Source organism: Atta cephalotes (genome assembly GCF_000143395.1).
Source record: "Atta cephalotes unplaced genomic scaffold scaffold00071, whole genome shotgun sequence".
In the NCBI taxonomy this organism is placed as follows: Eukaryota; Metazoa; Arthropoda; class Insecta; order Hymenoptera; family Formicidae; genus Atta; species Atta cephalotes.
The window spans coordinates 525,036-549,312 of record NW_012130135.1 but is presented as its reverse complement, the minus strand read 5'-3'; the positions used below and the strand labels follow the sequence as shown (position 1 = coordinate 549,312).

At 30.4% G+C, this 24,277-nt stretch overlaps 1 protein-coding gene across 1 annotated transcript in view; it reads right to left on the bottom strand.

The window, feature by feature from the left end:
- The window catches only part of LOC105624061 (GRAM domain-containing protein 1B-like), a 32,995-nt gene that overhangs the window by 4,030 nt on the left and 4,688 nt on the right, over positions 1-24,277 (bottom strand). The window contains exons 6-12 of the mRNA XM_012205421.1: positions 22,913-23,081; positions 22,404-22,562; positions 6,947-7,068; positions 6,676-6,868; positions 4,830-5,054; positions 4,477-4,630; positions 4,274-4,394 (exon numbers count right to left, since the gene is read on the bottom strand). Of these exons, the coding sequence (XP_012060811.1) occupies positions 4,274-4,394; positions 4,477-4,630; positions 4,830-5,054; positions 6,676-6,868; positions 6,947-7,068; positions 22,404-22,562; positions 22,913-23,081 (1,143 nt within the window). The remainder of the gene's footprint in view (positions 1-4,273; positions 4,395-4,476; positions 4,631-4,829; positions 5,055-6,675; positions 6,869-6,946; positions 7,069-22,403; positions 22,563-22,912; positions 23,082-24,277) is intronic.

The following is a 24,277-nucleotide window of genomic DNA, read 5'->3' as shown; positions in this document are numbered from 1 at the left end:
AGAGAGAGAGAGAGGAAAAAGAAAAAGGGGATATGATCTTGGCGACGTCATCTAGGTCAAACTGATAAGATCAGTAAATAAATCTTTTTAAACTCTACAAGTTTTATCTGAATACTTTAACGATTGAACCTTGCGAAAATAAAAGAATGATACAAGTGATCTTAAACACCCGATATATAGGGGAGAGTGGAGTAAATCGGACTTATTTGCAGTTTTTGCTCTCTCTATAATATATCTTATAATATAAATAAAATCTGACCTAAAATCGAAGGTGCTGTTGGAAAGATCATTTAATTCCCTTCATTTTTGCTTGAGATCATTTTGACATATCTCTGTGAACTATAATGGAAAATGTAAAAACGCTTTATCCGATTTGGAACTATTAGTTTCAATTCGGACACTCCTATTTTTGATAGAATTTTAAAATATTTTAATGTATTTTTATTAGTATTGAGTAAAAACGAGCAATTTGACAAAGATAAAAATTTTTAGAAAAAAAATTACTGTCAGTTTATTACCGATAGCGAAATTCCAACCATTTCGTTTACGGACTTACTTATGCCTTATTACATCCAAGTGATTGATTGATCATTTCTAACTGGATCGAAAAAGCTCCCAATGTATTTACAGCCTCTATTGCTACTGTTCATTGTAGACGACACTTTATACGTAATCTATAATAGCTGTAGTAGTAGTGGATGAGGCTGTAAAAGTAAAAATGACCAATCACAATCGAATGTGAGAAGAATAATATCGACTATGATTGATCAATTTCTTACTCTTACTGTTTCATCTATTATTGCTACTACTTATTGTAGATCACGTATTAGGGCCATGACACACAAAAACACCCAAAAAAAGGCAGTAAGACATAAGTAGTAAGAAAATCAACATGTTGATTTGGCTATTGCTTACGTTATGGCCTTATGAACTTTGTAATCAATTCATTTATTGCTTATTATGGTTCATTGCTTGTTTTTTTGTGTTCTTAAGCCTGTGGCACATACAAAAACGTAAATGGTAAGCAAATTGGTTAATCACAGTAGAAACTGTAAGGCCAGTAGCAAATCCAATATTACAATTTTCTTACTGTTTACGTCTCGCTAGCTTACACTTTTGTATGTGGCATGGACTTTAGTCGTACAAACAATAAGATTGGAAACAAGACCGTTTATGTTAAATACATTACTTTAAATACGAAGCATCACTACGATCTGAATGTTAAACTGTTATATATATATTCATATAAATGAATTAATTTCAGAAATTGCGTGCCGATATGATTGTCGGACTTTCAACGCAATCAATCTGAAATATTAATAATTCTTCCAAATTTTCCAAATTAATCTTAAAAAAACTGTAAATTTATTGCGAAAAATATTGCCTCGGCCGGAAATCGAACCCGGATCTCTTATATTCCGTGCGAGTCGTTTAGTCATACACGTTGACTTCACTGATTCACCGATTCATCGATAAAACTTCGATAAAACTATAGACTATCGACTCATTGTAAATCAGCATAATGAATCGCACCTATTTTCCGATTTTCGATCCGGTTTTCGGTCACCTTAGTCATATTGAATCGTAACGTTATAAATGAGAAATAACACGTTGATTTTTTAAAATGCTATTTGTAAATAAAGAGAATTTATATAAAACAATAAAATCGCTGTAAAACACTTGTGGAAACTATCCTTCCCCCGACAGTCAATAAATAATCGAAAAAGTTTCGTTAAGTGAAAATAGACGTATGCATATTGAATAAAAATTAGTAAACACATTTTACGTGTTTTTTAAGACTATTTACTGATAGAAGACTTAAGGATAGTTTAGCCAATTTTTATAAATGTTTTATAGCAATTTCATTATTCATTTTATCTAAATTATTTTTATTTATAAATGGCATGTAAGAAAAATAACATATTGTTTATATTGGGTGTGGGGAAAAAGTTCATGGCGTTTTTCCCGCTAGGCGTTAAATGCTCAGCAGTCGGCAACTACTAATCGCATCGGCAACACCAAACGTGCGTTTAAAAAGTGACACTTTAACCTTTGTTTTGAGCCGAAAAAGATTGAAATTGGTGAAGTGGATCAAAAGTTATTTTATTTTGAAAATGGAAATAAATAAGGAAAAAATTTGCTACGTTTTGCAGTATCGATAAAGGCAAGAATACTGCAGGCTTGTGAAAAAATTTGCGCTATTTACGGTGAAGATACTCTATCAAAATCAGCAGCACGGAAATGGTTCGCTCGCTTTCGTGGAAATTTCGATGTGAAAGATGAACCTCGCTCCGGTCGATCAATCACTGAAAAGTCCGATGAAATCATGATAAAAGTCGAGCATGATAAGTATGTGAGCACTGTGGAGATTGCCAGGGAACTAGGCCACAAAACAGTTTTAAATCACAAAGATACAAAAAGAAGCTCGATGTTTGGGTTCCTCATGATTAGAGCGTTAGGAACATGATGGACCGAATTAACATTTGTGATACGCTACTGAAACGGAATGAAATTGAGTTACTTCTGAAGAGAATGATAACTGGTGATGAAAAATGGATCACCTACGACAATCCAAGTAGAAAAAGATCGTGGATAAAGAAAGGAGAGAAGGCGCAAGCAATCGCAAAACCTGGATTGACGAGAAAGAAGGTGATGTGTGTGTGTGGTAGGACTGGAAGGGAATCGTTCACTATGAGCTGTTATCGTCCAATCAAACAATTAATTCCGAACTCTACTGTGAACAACTGCAGAGATTACAAGCAATTGAGAGAAAGCGGCCAGAATTAATCAATAGGAAAGGTATCGTCTTCCATCACGACAGCGCTCGACCACACATATCTTTGATGACTCGGCAAAAATTGCGAGAGCTTGGCTGAAGTTTTAATGCATCCACCGTATAGTCCTGACATAGCAACCTCAGACTATCATTTGTTTAGGTCTCTGCAGAACTCTCTTAATGGTGTAAAGCTAGCTTCAAAAGAGGCCTGTGAAAATCATTTGAAGCAATTTTTCGATCAGAAATCAGAAGTTCTATCGCAATGGAATTATGGCTCTGCCCCAAAAATGGCAAAATATTATAGAAAATAATGGAGCATATTTGGTTTAAATAAATTGATTTCAATACTCTAAGAAAAACACTTTAATTTTACTAAAAAATCGCCACGAACTTTTTTCCATATTCAATATAACATAATTCTCACTTGTGATGGGTGTTTTCCAACAATGTACATAGATGACATAATGTAACACTGTGTCTTACACAAAGTGTTCCAAAGTGATACAGTGTTACACTGCTTGACATTAAAAAATCTAAGTACGAGCGTGTAAAATATGTCAATGTTACTTTTTAAAAAGTTATTTGGTACCTATTTTGCATCATCAAAAATCAATTCTGAAAAAATTATAACTTAAGTCTAAATAAGAATTATAAATCTATTATTGATACGCTAAATATAATCATAAGAATAAGAATAAAAAACTACAATGTATTCTGGTGTTATATTATAAAACTAACTAACTGCGTTCTAACAAGTATCTTACACAGTGGAACACAGTATAATGTTCTGGCTGGAACATTACACTGTGTTCCACTGTGTAACCTAGCTGGAAAACAGATGTCACGATTCAATATGACTGAAGTAACTACTCAGGAATTTCAAATGTTTTTATAAGAATTTTTTTATTTGAAGGAATTAGAAAATCCATAACCGCCATTTAAAGCTCATTAGGATGGGAGCACACACGTACGCATATATAACACACACACGCGCGCGCGCGCGCGCAACTTTGCCAGAGAAAAGATGCTTTTCATTTGGCGACAAAAGTCGATACAAATATTGTTTTTTGTTACTTGACAAGAAAGCTTGTGTCAGCTTGTGTCACCGAATGAAAAGCTCTTATAACTACAAGCATTCAAAATTTATGAACGGTAGTATTTACTTACACACACACGCATGCGCACGCGAGCATAGAATGCGGAAAAATTTAGATAAATTCAGAACTTATTTAATATTAAAATCTAACAAGAATTTAAAGAAGCATAAAAAATTACAAAATTAAAATTAAAAATTATATAATGTCTTTGTGTATATTTCGTATTATTATGGTATATATAGATCTAGATTTATAAAAATATATTTGTTTAATTAGATATAATTAATATTATTTTGCATTTTAAAGTTCTTAATTTTTCGGATTTTTCCGCATGTTTGGTATTTTGTATCGTTAAATTCATTATTCTATTTTTATATTATTGATTTTGTATAAGTTTTACTTGTCTAAGCAATTGTGCAGCTGTATGCAAAACTCTTTGCCATTTCCTCATTTCTACATTGTGCAAGCTTTCTTGCTGTTGCAAAAGGTTAATCCAATCTTCTTCAGTTTTTGGCGTATTTCTGAAAGAGCCAGAAGACGTTAATAATACATATATGAAAAAGAATGTCATCTACATATATAAAAGAAATCGATAATATATACTTGAGTACATGTAAATCCATAATGGTATACGCAGCAGCTTCTTCCAATCCCCATAGTTTATAATACAACAAGCCATTAATTACCATTAAACATAATACAGCGACTAGTAACATTGAACTAAGAATTATATTGGTATCACTTCTAGTATTAGCAGCTATATGAAAGAAAAAACACATGTAATTCAATTCACAATATACAGGGTGAATCTTAATTCGTGTCCTAACATTTCATCATAGGAGATAATTTACTGATTACTGGAAAAAGCATAAGAGAGAGTGAAATATTCATTTTCCATGATAAAACACGAATTAATATTCATCTTGTATATAACTCAAAATATTGCATTATTTTACCATGATTGTGCGACAAGTTAGAGGGAGAAATTTGATGATTCACAGATATGTGTTCGGAAGTATGTGTTTGCAATGTGGTGCCTACTCCCGTTGCGCGCCGTCGTTTTCTCGTTTTTCTTTTTAAACCTCCACTTCCATTACCTTCTTCGCATTCCACTGTTAAGGCTTTTATTATACTATTAAAATATTCTTCTAAGCCCGCCCAACAGTTTTTTTCCAACACACCTATTTTTTTAAAAACAAAATATGCAGTTTATTTCTCATTATTTTGTCAATGTGTTGCATGTATCAAATATTTTAACATCGGGACAAAGAGTATTATATATAATTAAAAAAATGCAAATTTTTGATAAATATTCAAAAAATATATAAGTTTTTAATAAATTTCAATAAAAAATTGAAAAATTCAATCAAGTTTATAAGAAATTAATATGTTTGTGCACGGAAAAAAAATTTCGGCTATAGCAGGCAGAAATATTCAGTTAGGTGAGTTTCAATTAGAGCAACATGTTCTCATTAACTAAAACATTGTTTATATTAACAAACTTTTGATTAGAGAAACTGAAATTTTCCGTCTCAAGTATGCTACCATCGTAGCGAACTATTTGATTACTCGCACAAAGTGTGCAAAATGAGGTGTAGTGAATTGTGACAAGAAATGATTTCTGTTATTATAAATGAAAAGATCTGACAGACGAATCTAGCGAGTTTGGCGCTTGATAGCTTATGCCTCGTCCATTAATAACATAGGTAAGGTACTAGTTAATAACAGCTGCGTTGGTTAAAATTTTGACTAGTTTTTTATAAAATATAATCGATTATAATAATTGAGATGCCGAACAAATTAAAGTCCGGTGTCCACGATGTTTTGAGAGAAATTGATCCGAGATCTCGGATGAAGAAAAAATTGATCATTTGCATTGGCCATGTGATCAATATTCGGTTATATAACCTTATTTCGACGAGGAAGTGGATATCTAGGTATTCGCTTTCGAAGAAATGGATGTCTACGTGTTCATCGTCGAGGAATTAAATGTCTAGGTATTGTCTAGGTATACCGGCCTTGCCGGATGTATGGACAATACCTAAACACTTATATATGGACGAGAAAGTGGATTTATGGATGAGGAAGTGAAAATCTAAGCGGTCGCGATTGAGGAAGTGAGCATCTAAATATTCGCTGTTGAAGAACTAAGTGTTTAGGTATTCGCCAAAAAAAAATCGAAAACCTATCTTCAGTAACTAAAACACCGATAACGCGAGCCATTCTATATAATTATTAAAAATGAGAGTGAATAGTCAAAGTGGCAGAACGTTTCTTATTACTTATAAACATTCATTATAATCGAGTTATGGTTGACAAACTAGACTTTTAGTAGAGGCAACATTAATATTTGGTTGATATAAAATTCTTGTCTAAGTAGCGGAAACCTATCATAGGAATTTTTCTGTTCTTACCGAGTTTTCATCTGATCCCTAGAAAACAGAAAATTTCGATTGTCATAACTAAAATTCAGTTACACGAACCAAATTTTTTTTTCCGTGTAAATCAATTATTACTATTATGTCGACAAATTGATTAAAGATTATTTTCAGTGACCAATAATCTAAGATATAACCAATATCTAAGATATAATAATAAAAAAATAGATAAGATTTCAGATAAGATATATGATAATATATAATATATGATGCCGAGAGAATCTTATCCATGAAAATAACTATTAAGTTCATAATTTTTAGGATCCCAATTCAACTTGTAATTTTCTAAGAACTTTAAAAATCATAATACTCTTTTTCTCAACTGTGATTGATCTTTAACAATTATGTTAATTTTGAAACTTACTTTTCACAAAACCCCATACGCTCTTTTTATACTTAATTTGTGAGTAAATTATAAGACTTGTCTCGTTTTCGGAAATATTATTCATACAAAAATGTGTTAAAACACTGAAAGAATCGGCGTAAGGTATACCGGCGTTAACGCTTTCTATATCGATACAATAAAGATGACCTGGCCTACTGCATGGTAACATCACCTGTATATAATATATTATATTTAAAAAGCAATAATGTACGCGAGAGATAAATTATTACTAACTGAATTTCATTTTTACCTGCGTTTCTGTAATTTGAGAAGTTCTTGGACCAATATTTTGAGTTAAGGACATCGTGTATGAAAGGGTTCTCATTTTTTGACCAGTTTGGTTGTTTTGTGTCCACGCAGATTGTATTAAATCTAATAAGTGAAAACATTAGAAACAGGTGATAATAAATTTATATTTAGCAGATTTACATTAGCAGATAATGTGTGTATATTATATCAAGGTTAAATAGTAACTATTGTAGTTAAAACGTTAAGAGTTAAAAAAAAGTTATATACTATATTATATACTATAAAAAAAAGTTAATAACTTTAAACTTAGTTAATTTTAAATGCATTAATTTTTAACTTAATTTACTTTTAAACTTGAATTTATTATCTTTTTAAAACTAATTAAAAATTTTTCTCTCTTTTTTCTCTCAAGGCTAATATTTTTTTCTTTAAAATCTTAAACATTCGAGAATTAATTTAGAAAAAGATCAATGATTTTATGATTAAAGATTCTATAATAAAAATCACACCATACGGTAGTCAATTTTTCTTGGCTAAGTCTCGCTTATATTTGAATCACACTAATTTTAGATGTCATAAACGTACGTTATATTTCAGCAACATAAATATGAAATGAGCCTTAGATGAAGAATTGTTGTAAAACAGTGATGCACATCCACCTATTTTCTAAATTTTTATGTATATTTTTTGTAACAAATATCTAGTCGATGTAGTCGTAAACATGCGTGAACAATTGTTTCAGAAGTTAAAGAAAGTTAGATAAAGATTAAAGGAAGAGAGATAATGCAAATATACAGTACCTTCTACAAGTTTGGGAATATCCTACATTTTACAGGAAAAATTACATGACAGTAATCTATACATGTTTTTTGGTTTAAATACTTTGTAAGATGTTTAAATGATAAATATTTATTTACAACATCTATAAGCTTGTACATGTTGAAAATATGTTGGACAATTACAGCATCGAAGCGTTCAAGATTGAATTTCGCGTTTTGATCTATTATATATATATATATATATATATAATATATATTGTATGTATAATGCCCTTCAACAGGATTGCTATAAAAACAATTTTAAAATTCCCTAACTTTTCTAGATTTTCCAGACGAAAATAGAAAATTTTCCATGTAGTAATATACGAAGGCAAGTCAATAAGTTCTTAGAAAATCTGTCAGAAGGCACTCGCAGCCATGTCACTTACTTTTTGACAAGTAGCATCAGCTGATTACTGTCAAATTTTGAACGGAATCATCGCGTGATTTCATTTCTGTAGACGATTAAAGCGAACAACCTTTGTATTTTTTGCAAAATGGAAAAAAACGAGTTTCGTGCAATGATCAAACATCTACATATGAAAGATTTAACGCCGAAAGAAATTAAAGCCGAGTTGGATAATGTTCATAGCACATCTGCATCAGCGTTTGCTGTATACAATTGAGTGAATTTAAACGTGGTCGTACATCCATCTATGATGTATCTCGTTCAGAACGTCCAATTGAGGTTACTACACCAGAAATCATCGATAAAATCCACGATATTGTTTTGACTGATTGACGAGTAAAAATACGCGAGCTTTTGAGGCCACAAGCATATCACATGATTTCAATTTTGCACGAACAATTGGGTATGAAATCGGCAAGATGGGTGCCGCGTTTGCTCACTGAGCATACGCGCGATCGTGTGACGATTTCAAAACAATGTTTGAACGTTTGGTTACGTTTTTCAACGTAATCCAGATGAATTTCTGCGTCGATTCATTACTATGGACGAAACATGGATCCATTACTTCACTCTCGAGATGAAGAAACAGTCAAAATAATGGACTTCATCGGGTGAACCAGTTCCGAAGAAGGCGAAAACCATAAAGTCGGCCGGAAAGATGATGGCCGCAGTTTTTTAGAATTCATATCGATTACCTTCCGTCGAAGCAAATGATCAATGACGATAAGCCGCAGCCTTATTGGACCGTTTCAACATTTTAAAGAAAAAACCCCATTTGGCAAAGAAGAAAGTGCTCTTCCATCATCCATCAATGCATGGATTTACACGTGTCTGACACCGATGGCCAAATTCAACGAATTCCGCTACGATTTGCTTCCCCATTCAGCATATTCGCCAGATTTAGTCCCCTGCGAATATTTCCTGTTTCCAAACCTGAAGAAATGATTCGGAGGAAAAAGATTCATCACCAGAGAACAGCTCATCACTGAAACAGAGGCTTATTTTGAAGGATTAGACAAATCATATTATTTGGATGGCTTGAAAAAATTGGAGAATTGTTATATCGAGCTGAAAGGAGATTATGTTGAGAAATAAAAATGAATTGATAAAAAAAATGTATTTTACTATGTTTTTCTAAAAACTTATTGACTTGTAAAATATGTAAATTTTTAACATTTAGACTCAAGGATTATAGGAAAAAAGCTAGTCTATATTATTAAAAACAAAAAAAGCTTAGTAGCTTAGTACAATTTGGGTACCAATTCAAACCAGCAAAAAATAAATTAGTTTTGAAAAAAGATATAGTTATGATAAAAAAGAGGGATCAAATAAAAATACTGAATAAAATATAAAATTTAATTATTTTATTAAAATCGTTTAAAGTGCGCTAGTTTTGAATGTATTTAACTATAAACGTTAGATATATTTAAAAAAATAAAAATAACAATTATTTGAAATAAAAGCATTTAAGATAATAGTTATCAAATTTCGAAATTCCAGACTTTACATTTTTCTCTGACTTTTCCCAGTTTTCCAAGTCTGTGGCAACTCTACTTCAAATATTAGCATAACTAATATTGGACATAATTATTTTGATTAGCACGATTTGATTATGATTCAACCATGATATCAGGCGATTTCTAACATGATTCAGATATAGTAACCAAAGTATATCAAACTGTAGAATATTCTGGTACGCGTGATCATTACTGTCATTAGACAGTAGTAGATTTAGATATTAGACAGAGGTGAGACCAGCTGTTTAATTCGTGTTTATTTTCTGTCTCTTCTATATATCACGATATTAGAGTAAGAAATTATTTTTAAAAGAGCATATCGAATATTTGTTTATAAAAAAATCAAGTTTTAGCGTAATAATTGTACGTACAGGTTATCAGAATAAGCTGCATTCCCTACTAACATCTATCAATAATAACCTTGGTACATACTATATGTACCAAACTGATCACTAAAAATCGTATAAATACAAGGATATACTCATTCGGTAGTAAATTACTGCGCAGGAATTTAGAATAGTGGAGATGTCATCAAACATACATTGACTGTTTCCGGAACGATTAGAGCAGATTCAGCGTGAAATATGGCCGCTTAACGATCAATAATAAATTATACAAGGATTATAAAAGCCCTAAAGCTCTTAGCTGAGATAAGCATTGACTCTGATTTGCTCTTATCAAACCTAACAGCGCCTATATAGGATCCAGGAAGGAAGACTTAAGGAGACTCCACTTACGTAATAAAAGCGATTTTGCGTTTCGATTCTCGACATCTCGCAGCACTTGTTACTTTGTAATCTTGCGCGTAGTGAGTGCGTTTAATTAAATTTGCGTTAGTTAAATTAGCTATGGTAAGAAGAAAGAAACAAGAAAGAAAGATCTTTCTTCCTGAAACATTTTTATCTTCGATTTCCGAAGAAATCACGAATCTGAATGTTTAAAGTATATATAACTTTTAAAGACAACAAGGAGGAGAACAATTGCCATTGTGTAATGCTCGGTTGCAAAACAGGATATAAGGACATAAGAAGGCATTACGAAAAAAAAATTGAATTCCTTTCAGGTTGTGCATTCTGTTTTAATTCAAAGTTTTAGCTTCCAAAGGGTCTAAAACAAGACTCAAGCTACGTTCCAAAATTGAGTGCCTATACTGAAAATTTATAATGCACGCGACGTAAATTGGAAATAATTAATTTCAAGTTTATTTTCTGATTTGATTCTTGTAGTATACAGAATAGTTTAATAGACATGCGCGAACAGCGAATTGCGATATTTCTAGCGGAATTTGTCCGATCTTCCCATTTTCCGGTGGCCGGTGAGCTCACAGGCGAGGACAGACTAATGTTTAATACTATTAAGCTAAGTTTGCGATCTTGCGTCTAAGGTACAAAACTATTAATATTATATATCATCAATATGCACATTATTGGATTCAATATTTTATTCTCAAAAACATATAATTGTTGATCAATCATTAAGCTTAATTAATTATATCTAGATTGTACACATGGCTGTCGTTGTTTGTTTCACAATTAAAATTATTGTTCTCTCAAATCAATTCTGTAGCTACAATTATTAGTGTAGCTAGAAACATTCAATGATAGCAAATATTCTAACTCTAACATATTACATAGGAACACGAAGCTCCAAATTTTGACAGGTTATAGGCTCAGACCATGCAGTTTATAATAATTGATAAAATAAAGATTGTAATAAATACAAAAGAAATTATAAAATTACATAAAGTAAAAAATATATTTGAAGCTGAAATCAGTGATAAAATATTGATTGTAAAAATTTGTAAGTAAAAGTGATTTTAATATTGTGCATACCGGAAAAAAGAGCAATATTGTAAGATTAGTATTTAAGAGATGTGAATTTGTTGCTAAAATTCAATATTAAGAAAGGTATTATACTATTGTTAAAGATAGATAAATGTGAAAGTAAAATTAAAATAAATATTAAAAATAAATACGAAAATAAAACTAATATTAAAAGTATTGAAAATAGAGCAATAAACGCGGAAATAAAAACTAATATATAAAGTGTCAAAATAGTAGAGCAAGTTTAAGTCTTTAAATTTTTTTTTGATTGTCCCTTGTTCAATATTAAAATGTCGAATGTATAAAGATGCATCAAATGTAAAAAAATTAACTTCTGTGAAAAGGATTATCCTATCTGAAAGTTCCAAATTGAAATAGTTTTTCGAGTATATAATTTACACAAGATAGTAATTACAAATAAGCTAGTTGAGGAATAAACAGAAAAATGGAAAAAGAATGACGCTATTGCACAAAAGTTAATTGTAACAATTGTAGACAAAAGGCCACTTTTGCATCTTCTAAACTATAGTACTATTTTCGAGATTAGACGAAAATTAAAGTCATATTGTGTGATAACGAACAATAGAAATGTAATTTGTTGCAGAATTTTTACAGCTTATCTTTTGAAAGTATTGATATAACAACATATATCAGCAAATTAAAGAACTTGTCAAACAGACTGAATAAATACTTAAAAGTAGTTTTGGATAATAGCATCATCCAAAGATGTTAGCAACATTGCCAGAAGAATAGTCACTTTGTAAGTGCCTGGGAATCTTCTGAGTCTGTAAATCAAACTTTAGAAAACTTGACCGCTGATTGCGGAAAAGATAAGAATGAAAGCAAGGCAATCTGGAGAAAAGGCAGCTGCGTTTAAGGTAGCAGGTAAGGAATACTTCAAATGCAATAAAAGTAGATCATTTCTTGAAAGATTGTAGAGTTAAAAAGGAAATTATATATATTAACGGATATCGCGCTGATGACCTTGACATATGTTGTCAAGGTCATGACCCTGAGTGACCTCCGACAGGTTTTAGGTGGTGGTCGTCATTCGTTAAAAAGTTATTAACAAAAAAAGTTCAATTATATAACACGAGAATTCCCTGCTTTAAAATATATTTGATAGTCGTGCACTATAGGAGATGCCGTGTCGATGACCGCGACTTTGACATATGTTGTACAATTATGAAAGTAAACAGTACAATTACGGAAGTCCGGCATCTTTGCAGGAGGGGGGGGAGGGAAAGGGAGGATGAGAGTCCTGCGCCCCTTTGTAGAGAGAGAGGGGAATGAGAGTCGCTTCGCGTGGAAAGTAGAGATGCTGAAATAAAATAATAGTTATATGAATACATATTTATTCTTCTAGTGTTGTAATTTATTCTCTAACGAAAAGATATATCACATAAATTAGACCTTTGAGTCTAAATATCTTAGAAACTATAAGAGACCGCCACCTAGTTGCTAAGACAAAGTACTTAGAATCATGACCTTGACAATATATGTCAAGGTCAAGGTCATCGGCGTGACACATTAATATGTATAATTACCGCTAAAAATAACGTAATTGGAAAACAGATTAGGTGTTTTCGTTGTAATAAGCTAGAACACATGGAAAAGACGTTTCGCAAAGGAAAAGGACTCAGACAAGAAACACGGAAGGTTGCAATATTTGCAAAAAAAACACTGACAAAGATTACTATTTTAGGAAAGACAAAACAGCTAAAAAAATTGAAGTCGAAGATAAGGTGTCATTTTTAATAACAAATACAAATGAGGAGATTCAGGAATAACAACCAATATTACAAACAGAAAAGATAATTTCAAGAAGATAAATTCAAAAATTGGAATAGCTAAGCTTAATGAATCGATGATAGCAGAAGGAACAGGATCTGTAGAATTCGAGAGATGTAAATTGAAAGTAGTATACATTCCGGAATTGAGTAAGAACTTGCTATCTGTAAGTGTTATTACAAGTAGCAATAGTAAAGTACTTTTTGAAAAAGACGAAATAATAATTAGCTAAAATAAAATTATGTTAAAAGGCAATAAACTAAAAAATGATTTATTTCAAGTTCAAGGATGAAAAATGTTGAAAGCAAAGAGATCATTTAACGGATAATACTATTGACAAATTGGAATTGTAGCATAAGAAGATGGGCACATAAGATACGATAGTTTTAAAGATCTAAACAAGATAAGTCAAAGATTGGACTTTTTATTAGCTGAATTAAATAGAACTAGAAAAGTTTGCAAAGTTGGCAAAACATTCAAAAACTAAATTTAAAAATGAGAGAGTAAGAGCGAAAAGATCTCTGTAAATCATTCATACAGATTTGTATGATCTCATAAGTCCGAATATCTGGGACGATAAGAAATATTTTATTACTATTTTATACTTTAATGGATGATTTTGCGATGGTGTATTTGCTGCAAAGCAAACAAGAAGCTGCTGAGAAGATAAGAGACTACATTAAGATGAAAGCAAAGTGGAATCTCAAAGTAGCGAAAATAAGATGCGATGGAACAGAATTTATTAACAGAAGTGTAAATGAATGCTAAAGGAAAAGGTATAAAACTTGATGCTACTGTTTCACATTTCGCAATTAAACAGAAGAGCTGAGAGATTCAATAGAATATTGATGGAAAAGGTCAGAGTTTTGTTATTTGATGCTAACTTAAATAAAGTGGGGAGAAGTCCTTTATACAGCAACTTATTTGTTTAACAGATCTCCCTTAGAGTAATATCATACGAAATGTGAGAAGAGAGGAAACTAAATTTGACTGATCTACAAATTTCAACCGCTTAAGTCTTAGATCCTAAAAAAGGCTGGATAAAAGAAGTACTGAATATCAGTTATTTTATTGATTATGCTCTAAATAGATTGTGAGATAAAATAAAAAGAAAAATAGTACTAACAAGAGACATAAAATTTTTGTTGACAGATAAATCAAGAGAAAGAGTAAAAAATTATTGGATTTATTAGATAAAAACGATGAAGATTTAGAAGAGGAAATTAATGAAGATGATGAAAAATAGTCTAAGTAATGATTCAGATGATTCTTTCAGAGATGCTGATGATGGAATGGAAATTAGACACGATTTAGAAAATAATATTGTAGAAGATGAACAAGAAACAGAAGACAGTCAAGTAACAGAAATAAGAAAATCAAATAGAATAAGTGACCGGAAAATTGAAGGACTATATCTATCTAACGATAAATAAAGAAGTTGTGATAGGTTCATATAAAAAGAAATGTCTGAAGTAATAGAAGAGGAAAAAGGATTAAAAAAAAACAAAGTTTGGGAAGTATTGGATGAAAATTCAGTCGAAATTAAAACAGAAAAATCGTTGCACTGCAAGTGGATTTTTAGAATAAAACAGGATGGTAAATATAAGGCCAGATTGATGCCAGATAGTAAAAGGCTGTGAGCAAAAATATTAGGAGAGAATGTTCTAAATCGGACCATGTTCCAAATAGGACCTTTTTAATTTAAACGAATATGGTTAAGCAGATTTGCATGCTATTTATAATGTAAAGTTCTTATGAGACACCAAACATGCGACAGCAGTTTGACAGTTCATAACGTTCAGCATTAACGTTCTAGAATAGAAGCAAATATGTATTTTCAGCTATCGTGCAAAAAATTTTTTTTAAAAAGAAAATCTTTAAAATTTAAAAAACGTTAAAAATTTGAAAGATAATTGATTTAAGATAATTAAAGAATGTAGAATTCAAAAATATGAAATGTTTTGTGATCATTTTTGCGATTTATTGTAAAATTTGTTCTAAAAGTTCAAAAGGATCCGTGTCCAAATCGGACCTACAGTACAGTAGATAACAACAGGCATATATCCATTAGATCCTGACGTTTTCCAAAAAATTGATTTCCTGCCCAGTTCAGTAACTGATCGGCCAATCGAATATAGTGAGATAAAAGTGAATTTGAATGAAATACTGTAATCCATTTGTTTACTTCCAAAAGCGCCTCCACGTAAAAATATTGGTTGGGGACGAAAAGCAACTATTTTAACTGATGATGCTGCGATTGAAACTATTGCTGTAAAGGAAGCAATAAAACAATGCATCAAACCAAAAAAAAAAAAAACCGAGACCAAGAAACACTAAAAAGTTAAGTAAGTTAGCTAATTCATGGAAGAAAGAAGATTCGCCACAACTTGATCGTAGTGATGATCAGATCTGGTCTAAGGAATATTAAAGCAATAAAACATGAATCATCAGACTCAAATTAATTGAATTTTTTATTGATTTCAATTCTAATAATATAAACTGTCAGTAATTTTTTTTCTGAATAAAATTTTTATGTTTAACTATCAAGTTGCTCGTTTTTGCTTAATACTAACCAAAATAAATTAAAATCTTGTAAATTTCTATCTAAAAGTCCATAAAAATAGGAAGGTCCGATTTGAACCAATAGTTTGGAACCAATAATTCCAAATCGTACCCGAAAAATCATTTTTATCTTTTCCATTATAGTTCAACACAGGTGAGAGATATGTCAAAATCTAAAATAAAAATGAAAGGAATTAAATGATCTTTCCAATGGCATTTTTTTTATGATCGAACTTTATCTACGCTCTATCTTGTAGAGAGCAAAAATTGCAAATAGATCTGATTTAGATCATTCTTCCCTATATTGATTATCAGGAAACATACAGTCCCATAATCAGTCGTAGCTCTGAGGAGTGTTTTCGCTATTGCTACAGTCAAGAATTTTGAAGTCATATCTTTTGACATAAAACCAGTCTTTTTATGTAGCGAATTGAACGAAGATATTTACATCTACCGGATAGATATAAGATGTTCAAAAGAATTGATAGTGACATATTTTTGGGCATTTATGTTGTTGAGGATGGTCTGTTAATAGATAGCGATATTGATAAAGGAATAAGATTCTAAGACAATTAAGCAAAGAATTTTAAATTAAAATTACAAGAGATACGAATATTTATCTCGGATTTGAAGTAACTAACAATGACAATTGTTGTTTTCTGTCCCAAAGAAAATATATTTTACCACAAAGTGGCATGGAAAAAGTCAAGACTATCAAAGTTCCCATACTTCCAAGTAAGCAAGTTAAAGCCCTGTCTAAATTTAAGTCATACTCTTACAAAGAACAAATTTGCAGTGTAGTTTGCTTTCTATATAAAGACTATATAAAGAATGTTTTTCCATATTTTATTTATGTTCTTTTCTTTGGGACAGAAAACAACAATTGTCATTGTTGGTTACTTCAAATCCGAGATAAATATTCGTATCTCTTGTAATTTTAATTTAAAATTCTTTGCTTAATTGTCTTAGAATCTTATTCCTTTATCAATATCGCTATCTATTAACAGACCATCCTCAACAACATAAATGCCCAAAAAATATGTCACTATCAATTCTTTTGAACAAGCAAGTTCTCAGTTTGTTCTGAGTCAAGAATTTTAAAACCTGCTTTTTTAAAAAATTCAGTGAATCTAATATTTCATTTAAAAGGAGCCTGTTTTAAACCATACAATGCTTTTTCCAATTTTAGTCTTTCTCCAATCTTCCTTTCATAGTTACATCCTTCCGGTAGATATTATCATTATGTTGTAGTCATTATCTCTAGTTAGATTCTTAGGATGGTTTTGTATCTCTATGACTTCTCTATATTTTCTTAGAAAATATGATGTAATGTTGACTATTGTGGTCGTTTTGTCAAACAGTATTTGATATTCTGTTTCGATGTTGTGATAATACTGACTGCGTGTTTTAGTCTGACATCACGTTGGTGTTTTTTTATCCATAGGTTGACCATTCTCTTAGTTTCTCCAATGTACACTTGCCCGCAGGAACAAGGTATTTTGTATACTCCTGCGGAACTGAGTGGAGGTCTTTAATCTTTAGGATTTCTTAAGATTTATTCTATCTTTTTGGGTGATTTAAAGTTCGGATATTGTGTTTGTTTAATATGCCAATTCCATCTGTTTTCCTTTGACATATGGAAGAAAGAATCCTTTTGTCTGGTTGTGTGTCAGAGACCGTTTGCACGTTTATTAATTGTTTGTTTCATTAATTGTCTCAAGACAACGGTTTCTATATCTATTTTTCCCATATGTCAAAGAAACAGCAGATCAGATTGGCAGGATATTAAACAGATCGTTTTTGAGGAACGACCAATTTCCCCCACCCCTCCTCTCACCCAATTCTCTTCTTTCCCTCACCACTCCAACAAGTAGCGTAATATAAAAATGGCTCGGAGGAACAGCTACTCAGTGGCTGTTCCTTGTTCTGATGAAGTGGACATCGAGAATGGATCTCAACACGGATAAATGCATAATCTTTATATAATTTGCTTTATGCTTCTATAAATACAAGGCCAGATATAGCTTTTGCGGTGAATTATGTAAATAGATTCATTGAAGATCCTATGCAAGAAAATATCTGAATTCAAACACGTTTTGAAATATCTTGCTGAGAATATAGATCAAGGAATGTTTTAAAAAAGATGGAAATATTAGACTATTGGAAACATACATCAATGCTGATTTTGCTGGAGATCAGGAAACAAGAAAAAGTACTACTGGATATATAATTTTCTACGCAGGTAGACTAATTAGCTGGTGTTCCAGGAAACAACCTGATATCGCTCAATCTACAACAGAATCAGAGTATATTGCAGCAGCTGAATGTTGCAAAGAGCTGTCTGTTTGAAATCACTATTGGAAAAATTGTTAAATATTGAAATTAAATGTAAATATTGAAATTACTTTAAATATGGATAATCAGAGTGTTTTAATTAAAAATGGCATAGAAAAATGGCAAATAAAAGAAGCAAGCATATAGATGTTAAATTTCGATACATACATGAACTTGTAAGAGATAAACTTGTAAGAGATAAAATATTTTAATAAAATCCGACTGCTGAAATGTTACTGCTGATTTGCTTACTAAGCCATTGAGAACTACTAAGTTTTTGTACTTAAAAGAAAAGTTTGTTATCAAACTTGATACGAATTAAGGGAGAGTGTTGGAAATAATTAAGTTTGTTTTCTGATTTGATTCCTATATATATGTAGAATAGTTTAAGAGACATGTGGAAACAGCGAATTGCAATATTTCTAGCGAAATTTGTTCCGATCTTCCCTTTTTTCGGTGGCCCTCACAAGCGAGGATAAACTAATGTTTAATATTATTAAGCTAATTTTGCGTCTAAGATTGGTGCAAAATTATTAATATTATATGTCATCAATACGCACATTATTGGATTCAATATTTTATTCTCAGAAATATATAATTGTTGATCAATCATTAAGCTAATTGATTATATCTAGATTATACACGTAACTATCGGTATTTGTTTCACTAATATTAAAATTATTGTCCTCTTGAATCAATTCTGCAGCTACAATTATTTGTGTAACTAAAAAACATTTAATGATAGCAAATATTCTAACACTGCATGGAGCTCCGAATTTTGACACTGTAGCATTTTCAGTGCTGACAGTAAATTTGAAGCACAACCTCAGCAATCATGCAGACAAAATCGTCTTCACGTAGGAATTAAGTTAAACCTTAAACACAATGCGAAGGAATAGCAATAACACGAATATAGTGTTATAGAAATAACACGATTTCAACCTATCATTGTATATTTCAGTGCATCTGATTTCTGATAGATTGAAATCATGTTATTCCTATCGCTATCGCTATTCCTTCCCATTATATTTATATACGTATACATATATATAAATATATAAAATATATTTCTATATATGTATATCTATATAAAATATGTAAAATATATTAAAATTTTCAATATTTTCCTAAGCGATTAATGATCTCTTATTTATTAGTGACCGATACGTTACTAAAGCTATATTGGACACACATGCAACCCTGACTCTGAAACCCGACTTGATTAACCAATCGGAAGAAAGAATTTTACTAATTGACTAATCAAAAAATGCTTCGAAGCATTCGTAGTGGCAACTCGACCACACCTTTTATCAGTTGACTATATCGTTGACTCTGATTTTCTTTTATCAATTTATTAAATACAATTTAAATCATTTTTTATTATAATTTTTAATAAAATAATAATAAGGCTCAATAAAATTAAATAATAATAATAATGAGAAAGACTACGAGCCTAACGAGTATTTAAAAATTTTAATGACATGTAATAATAGTACAATAACAAAAATAATAAATAACAAAAACATATGTTTCGACTCCGAATCATTATCAATGTTAATTGAAAATTTTTAATTTAATATAATAATAATCAGTTATTTAAAAGTAGAATATTAGTTACATTTTTACGAAATTCCAGATGTTAGATGTCTTTGGTAGATTCAGAAACGCATAGTAAGATAACATACAGAACAGACCGTTTAATAGAAATTCATTATGGTTATAGATATTCATTCACCATGACGAGTAAAACCAGTAAAAATATATTTATAAAATTCTATTGAAAAATGTAGTCATACAAATATGTATAAATTGATGTCATATAATATTATATAATATAATATTAATAATTGCCGATTTAAAAAAAAACGTGATTAGATATTCTTTATATAAATGTGGTTAAATATTTCTTTATACAAAAAAAACACAAGTAATGAGAAATATATATGAACAAATATGCAACGGAGATCAACTAAATTTTTGTAAGAACTACATTCAACTGTTTAGAAAATGAGATGAAATAGAAAGAAAGGAAAGCAGAAAAGTAGGAAGAGTATATCCTGATTTTATCTCATTGTGTGTATGGCAAGGAAATTACATATAATAACTTCGAATTCACCGCGTAATGATAACGTAGACAATTGATGATAATTCTGATTGTCCGCTTGATCGTCACGTAATTTATCTATATGCATAAGTATATCGTCGTATATCCTTGTATTTATATCATGGACTCAACATACTTTTAGTCTGCTGGAAATGGAAATTATGGCAATCGCTGAATAAACATGAGACGACTTCTAAATTACGCACAAAACGCATGATGTATCATTTGTTGTTCATTGAATAATAAAGAATAAAATGAAACTTCATGTGTAATTCGAAACGCATTCATGTTAAGACGTTGAGTGCACTTGGGATTGTTCAACAGATAATCATAAAACACAACAGTTGAGTGAGCGCTCGCTGCTATTGATGTATTCTTCCAGATCTAAAAGATCTAAAGATTGATCTAAAAGATTACAAAAGAGTGATACAATATAGCGAGATCTCACTTAACCGTTGAATCCGATGAACACATTGTATTGATATCGAATTGACATTAGAAGTTACGTAATAGGGTATCATTTTATCCTTGTTGTTGAATGTTAAACAAACATAAAATGATCCACTTAAATGGGAAATCTGAATACATAGCCCTAGGATCTTATTTTGTTAGAAAAAAAAACGTGTGGGATGATGACATGGAATAGCGTCCTAATATGAATTTCTTAATAATGAATTTTGAGATTTAACTGTTCATATAAAATTCAAAACAACTACGAACATGATTTCCATTGTTAAATTGAATTAAAATTTCAGATTTTCTTTTAGTGATTTGAAATTATTCAACGTAATTGTGTTAATAATTAACTAATAATTATGATTATAATATAATTATTAATTATTATGTAATATAAAATGTAATAATCGCTTTATTAATAAAAAATATGAAATTCATTATGTATTAAACTAATTTTGTCCAAACATACTTCCCCTTCCAGAAGGTTCCTTTCCTCTTTTAGGAGATCTTGTTAAATAAAATAACGTATGGAATTCTTTCTCAGGGCTATGTTCAGATTTTCATTTCAATGTCATCCAGGTATCATTTTATCCTTGTTTACTGATTATTTAAGAAAGATATTATATATAATATGTGGAGGTACTTGAATCAAAATTTCAACATAGTCTTGGGAAGAGATCTTACCTTATTAGGAAAAAAACCCGTGTGGAATGATAAATAGTGTAATACAGATACATATTCGCATAAAGTAGCCACGGTAGTGTCGCTGCGCATAGCTTAGCGCCGAAACATTATCAGTGTCTCCAGATATGAATTTCTTAATAATGAGTGATTTTGAAATTTAACGGTTCATATAAAATTCAAAACAATTTCCTTTGTTAAATTGAACTAAAATTTTAAAAATTTAAGATTTTTTTTGTAACTTGAAATTATTCAACATAGTGCTAATAATTAACTAATAATTATAATATAATTATTAATTATTATATAATATAAAATATAAATAATCGTTTTATTAATAAAAATATGAAATCCGTTATTAAGAAATTCATTTTAGATTAATTTTGTCTTCATACATATTACTGATACTTTTTTAGCCCATGAATCAATTTTTTCAGCTTGAAAACTGCAATAACTTTTTTCATTTTTCAAATAATAACAATTCATCTAATTGTTTACATGACATGTATGAGGTCTTAAATAATACAGAAAAACAAAACACATATTAAAAAAAAGAAAAGTTCTATAAGCCGATTTTTGTGGAAACGTTATAAAAACTATTGCTGATAGTGTAATATAATGGAACTCAAATGTTTAACGAGGTGACACATGGGATTGTCGATATCTAAGTTAAAATTTTACAGAAATTATTTTGTCGATTAAAATTATTCTAGGGGATAAGGCGTAAAGAATTAAAAAAATCGAAAAATAAAGACCACCCTGATATATACAGGCATATATATAGACAAATTGGACATTTTAAAATATTTAAAAATAACTCTAATAGTACAAAAGTTGCAGCAATATTGCTGCAAGTTTTGTGCTATTGGGGAATCCTCCTTAATTACACTTTAAAATATTTAAAATGGATTCTTTGACATAATAAGATGTGATAGACATGATAACGGAATTATATCTTGTTACCAGTAGTTTTGCGAGAAGTATGAAAATCCAAGAAGAATTTTGAATTTGTGAAGAGCAGAGTGAACAGCTGATCGATGTAGATAGGCAATGTCACTTTGTTAATTTGTCGACCTTCATGCAGAGAAGTACAGACCATAGTGCTTCGTATGTTCATTTTTACTGAAACATTATCATGATCGCCTTATGTGCTGTCATAATTCTATAGAATGAGTAGCATTTGTATATTTTTTTAGATAGAAATTGCACATCCTCGATTTCTTAATAAAATGTTACATAATATATTTTATTTCTGTTTTTGTACATTATGGTGTATTAACGAATTAAGTTAGTTTGCCAGAAAAATAAATTTAATGTTTAAATTTAATGTTAAAAATAAATTTAATTTTTACAAGATATGTTTAAAAGAAATATGCTTGATATTTACTTATTGAACTATTTACATGAAAAGATGTTTATTAGGAAGATATTTTTTTGTGATTAAATAATAGTTAAAGACAAAAATTACTTACAGCCATGTTTTTCAGCCTCACTTTCTGTTGTATCACTTAAATCTGTTGGATCGAGAACAGGTTCCGGTTTAAGTGTTGATGGTGGCTGAACTTGTAGTTCAGCAGCAGGTTCAAGAGTGGGAACAGGATCCGTAGCTGGAGACACTGAATTCTCCATAATTGCTTCAGTCTTTATTTTTATTAAACAAGAAAGAAATTTATATAATGTTAATCTTTAGAGAATGGATATTTTTAATCATATAGATTTCAATTTATAAGTGTCTCAAAATTTCCGAATTTCTTTTTTAGAGCGGATTCTTTGGAATATTTTAAGACAAAACTCCTAATATGAAAATGTCAAGGTTACAATAGTTTTTACATGATTAACTATTATAAAATTCATAAAGCTTAATTAACATTTCACATACTTATGGTGAAATGATAAGTATGACAAATAAAATCCTTTTAACAAAACATTATCATACAAATATGGAACAATATTTTAATTAAGAAATTGTTTCTGCTTCTGTATGGAATTTATATAATCATACTTTATATAACCATAACTTATTGTGATAGTGGGGTGATTTTTGATATCGTAATATATTTTAATGGAAAACAAATTTGAGATTATTTTTAACAAACAAAAAGTTTATTAATTTTTTAGTTTATTATTTTTTTGTGTTTGATAAAAATATCTCGTATACAGTGTGTTCCAAAATTCGCGCCCGTGAAGTATAAAACATGATACTTTATGCTAAAACAAACATCTTTTTCCTTTAACAAAATTACGTCCGATGAAATAATTTTTGCGTTTATTTGTGTAACTTCAACCTGCTCTCCTGCTACTTAAAATTATTTGTCAGATGCAATTTTGTTAAAGGAAAAAGTTGTTTGTTTTAGCATAAAATATTATGTTTTGTACTTCGTAGGCGCGAATTTTGAAATACTCTGTATACATCTTTAAGACTTGAGTTTACAAGACAGTTATTGTACGTTACTAAAGATAAAAATCAGGACACAAGACATTGTCTTAGGTCCAGTTCCATAATTCACGGTTAACTCTTAACCATGAATTGTGGAACTGGGTCTTAGTTAAGAGTCTAAGTCAGCTATTCTGTTCTTAAGATCCAAAACTGTATTAGCATAAGATATTAGATTTAAGACATAGTTGATACAAACGTTTTATCTTTCTTGATATCCAATAAATAATAAGAATATGTCTCGATTGTGTCCTTCTAAAAGAAAAGCAATCTACAAATATCGACTTATTTACAGGAACATCCTGAAAATGTGTGTGTGTGTGTGTGTGTGTGTGTGTGTGTGTGTGTGTGTGTGTGTGTGTGTGTGTGTGTGTGTGTGTGTGTGTGTGTGTGTGTAGTAGTA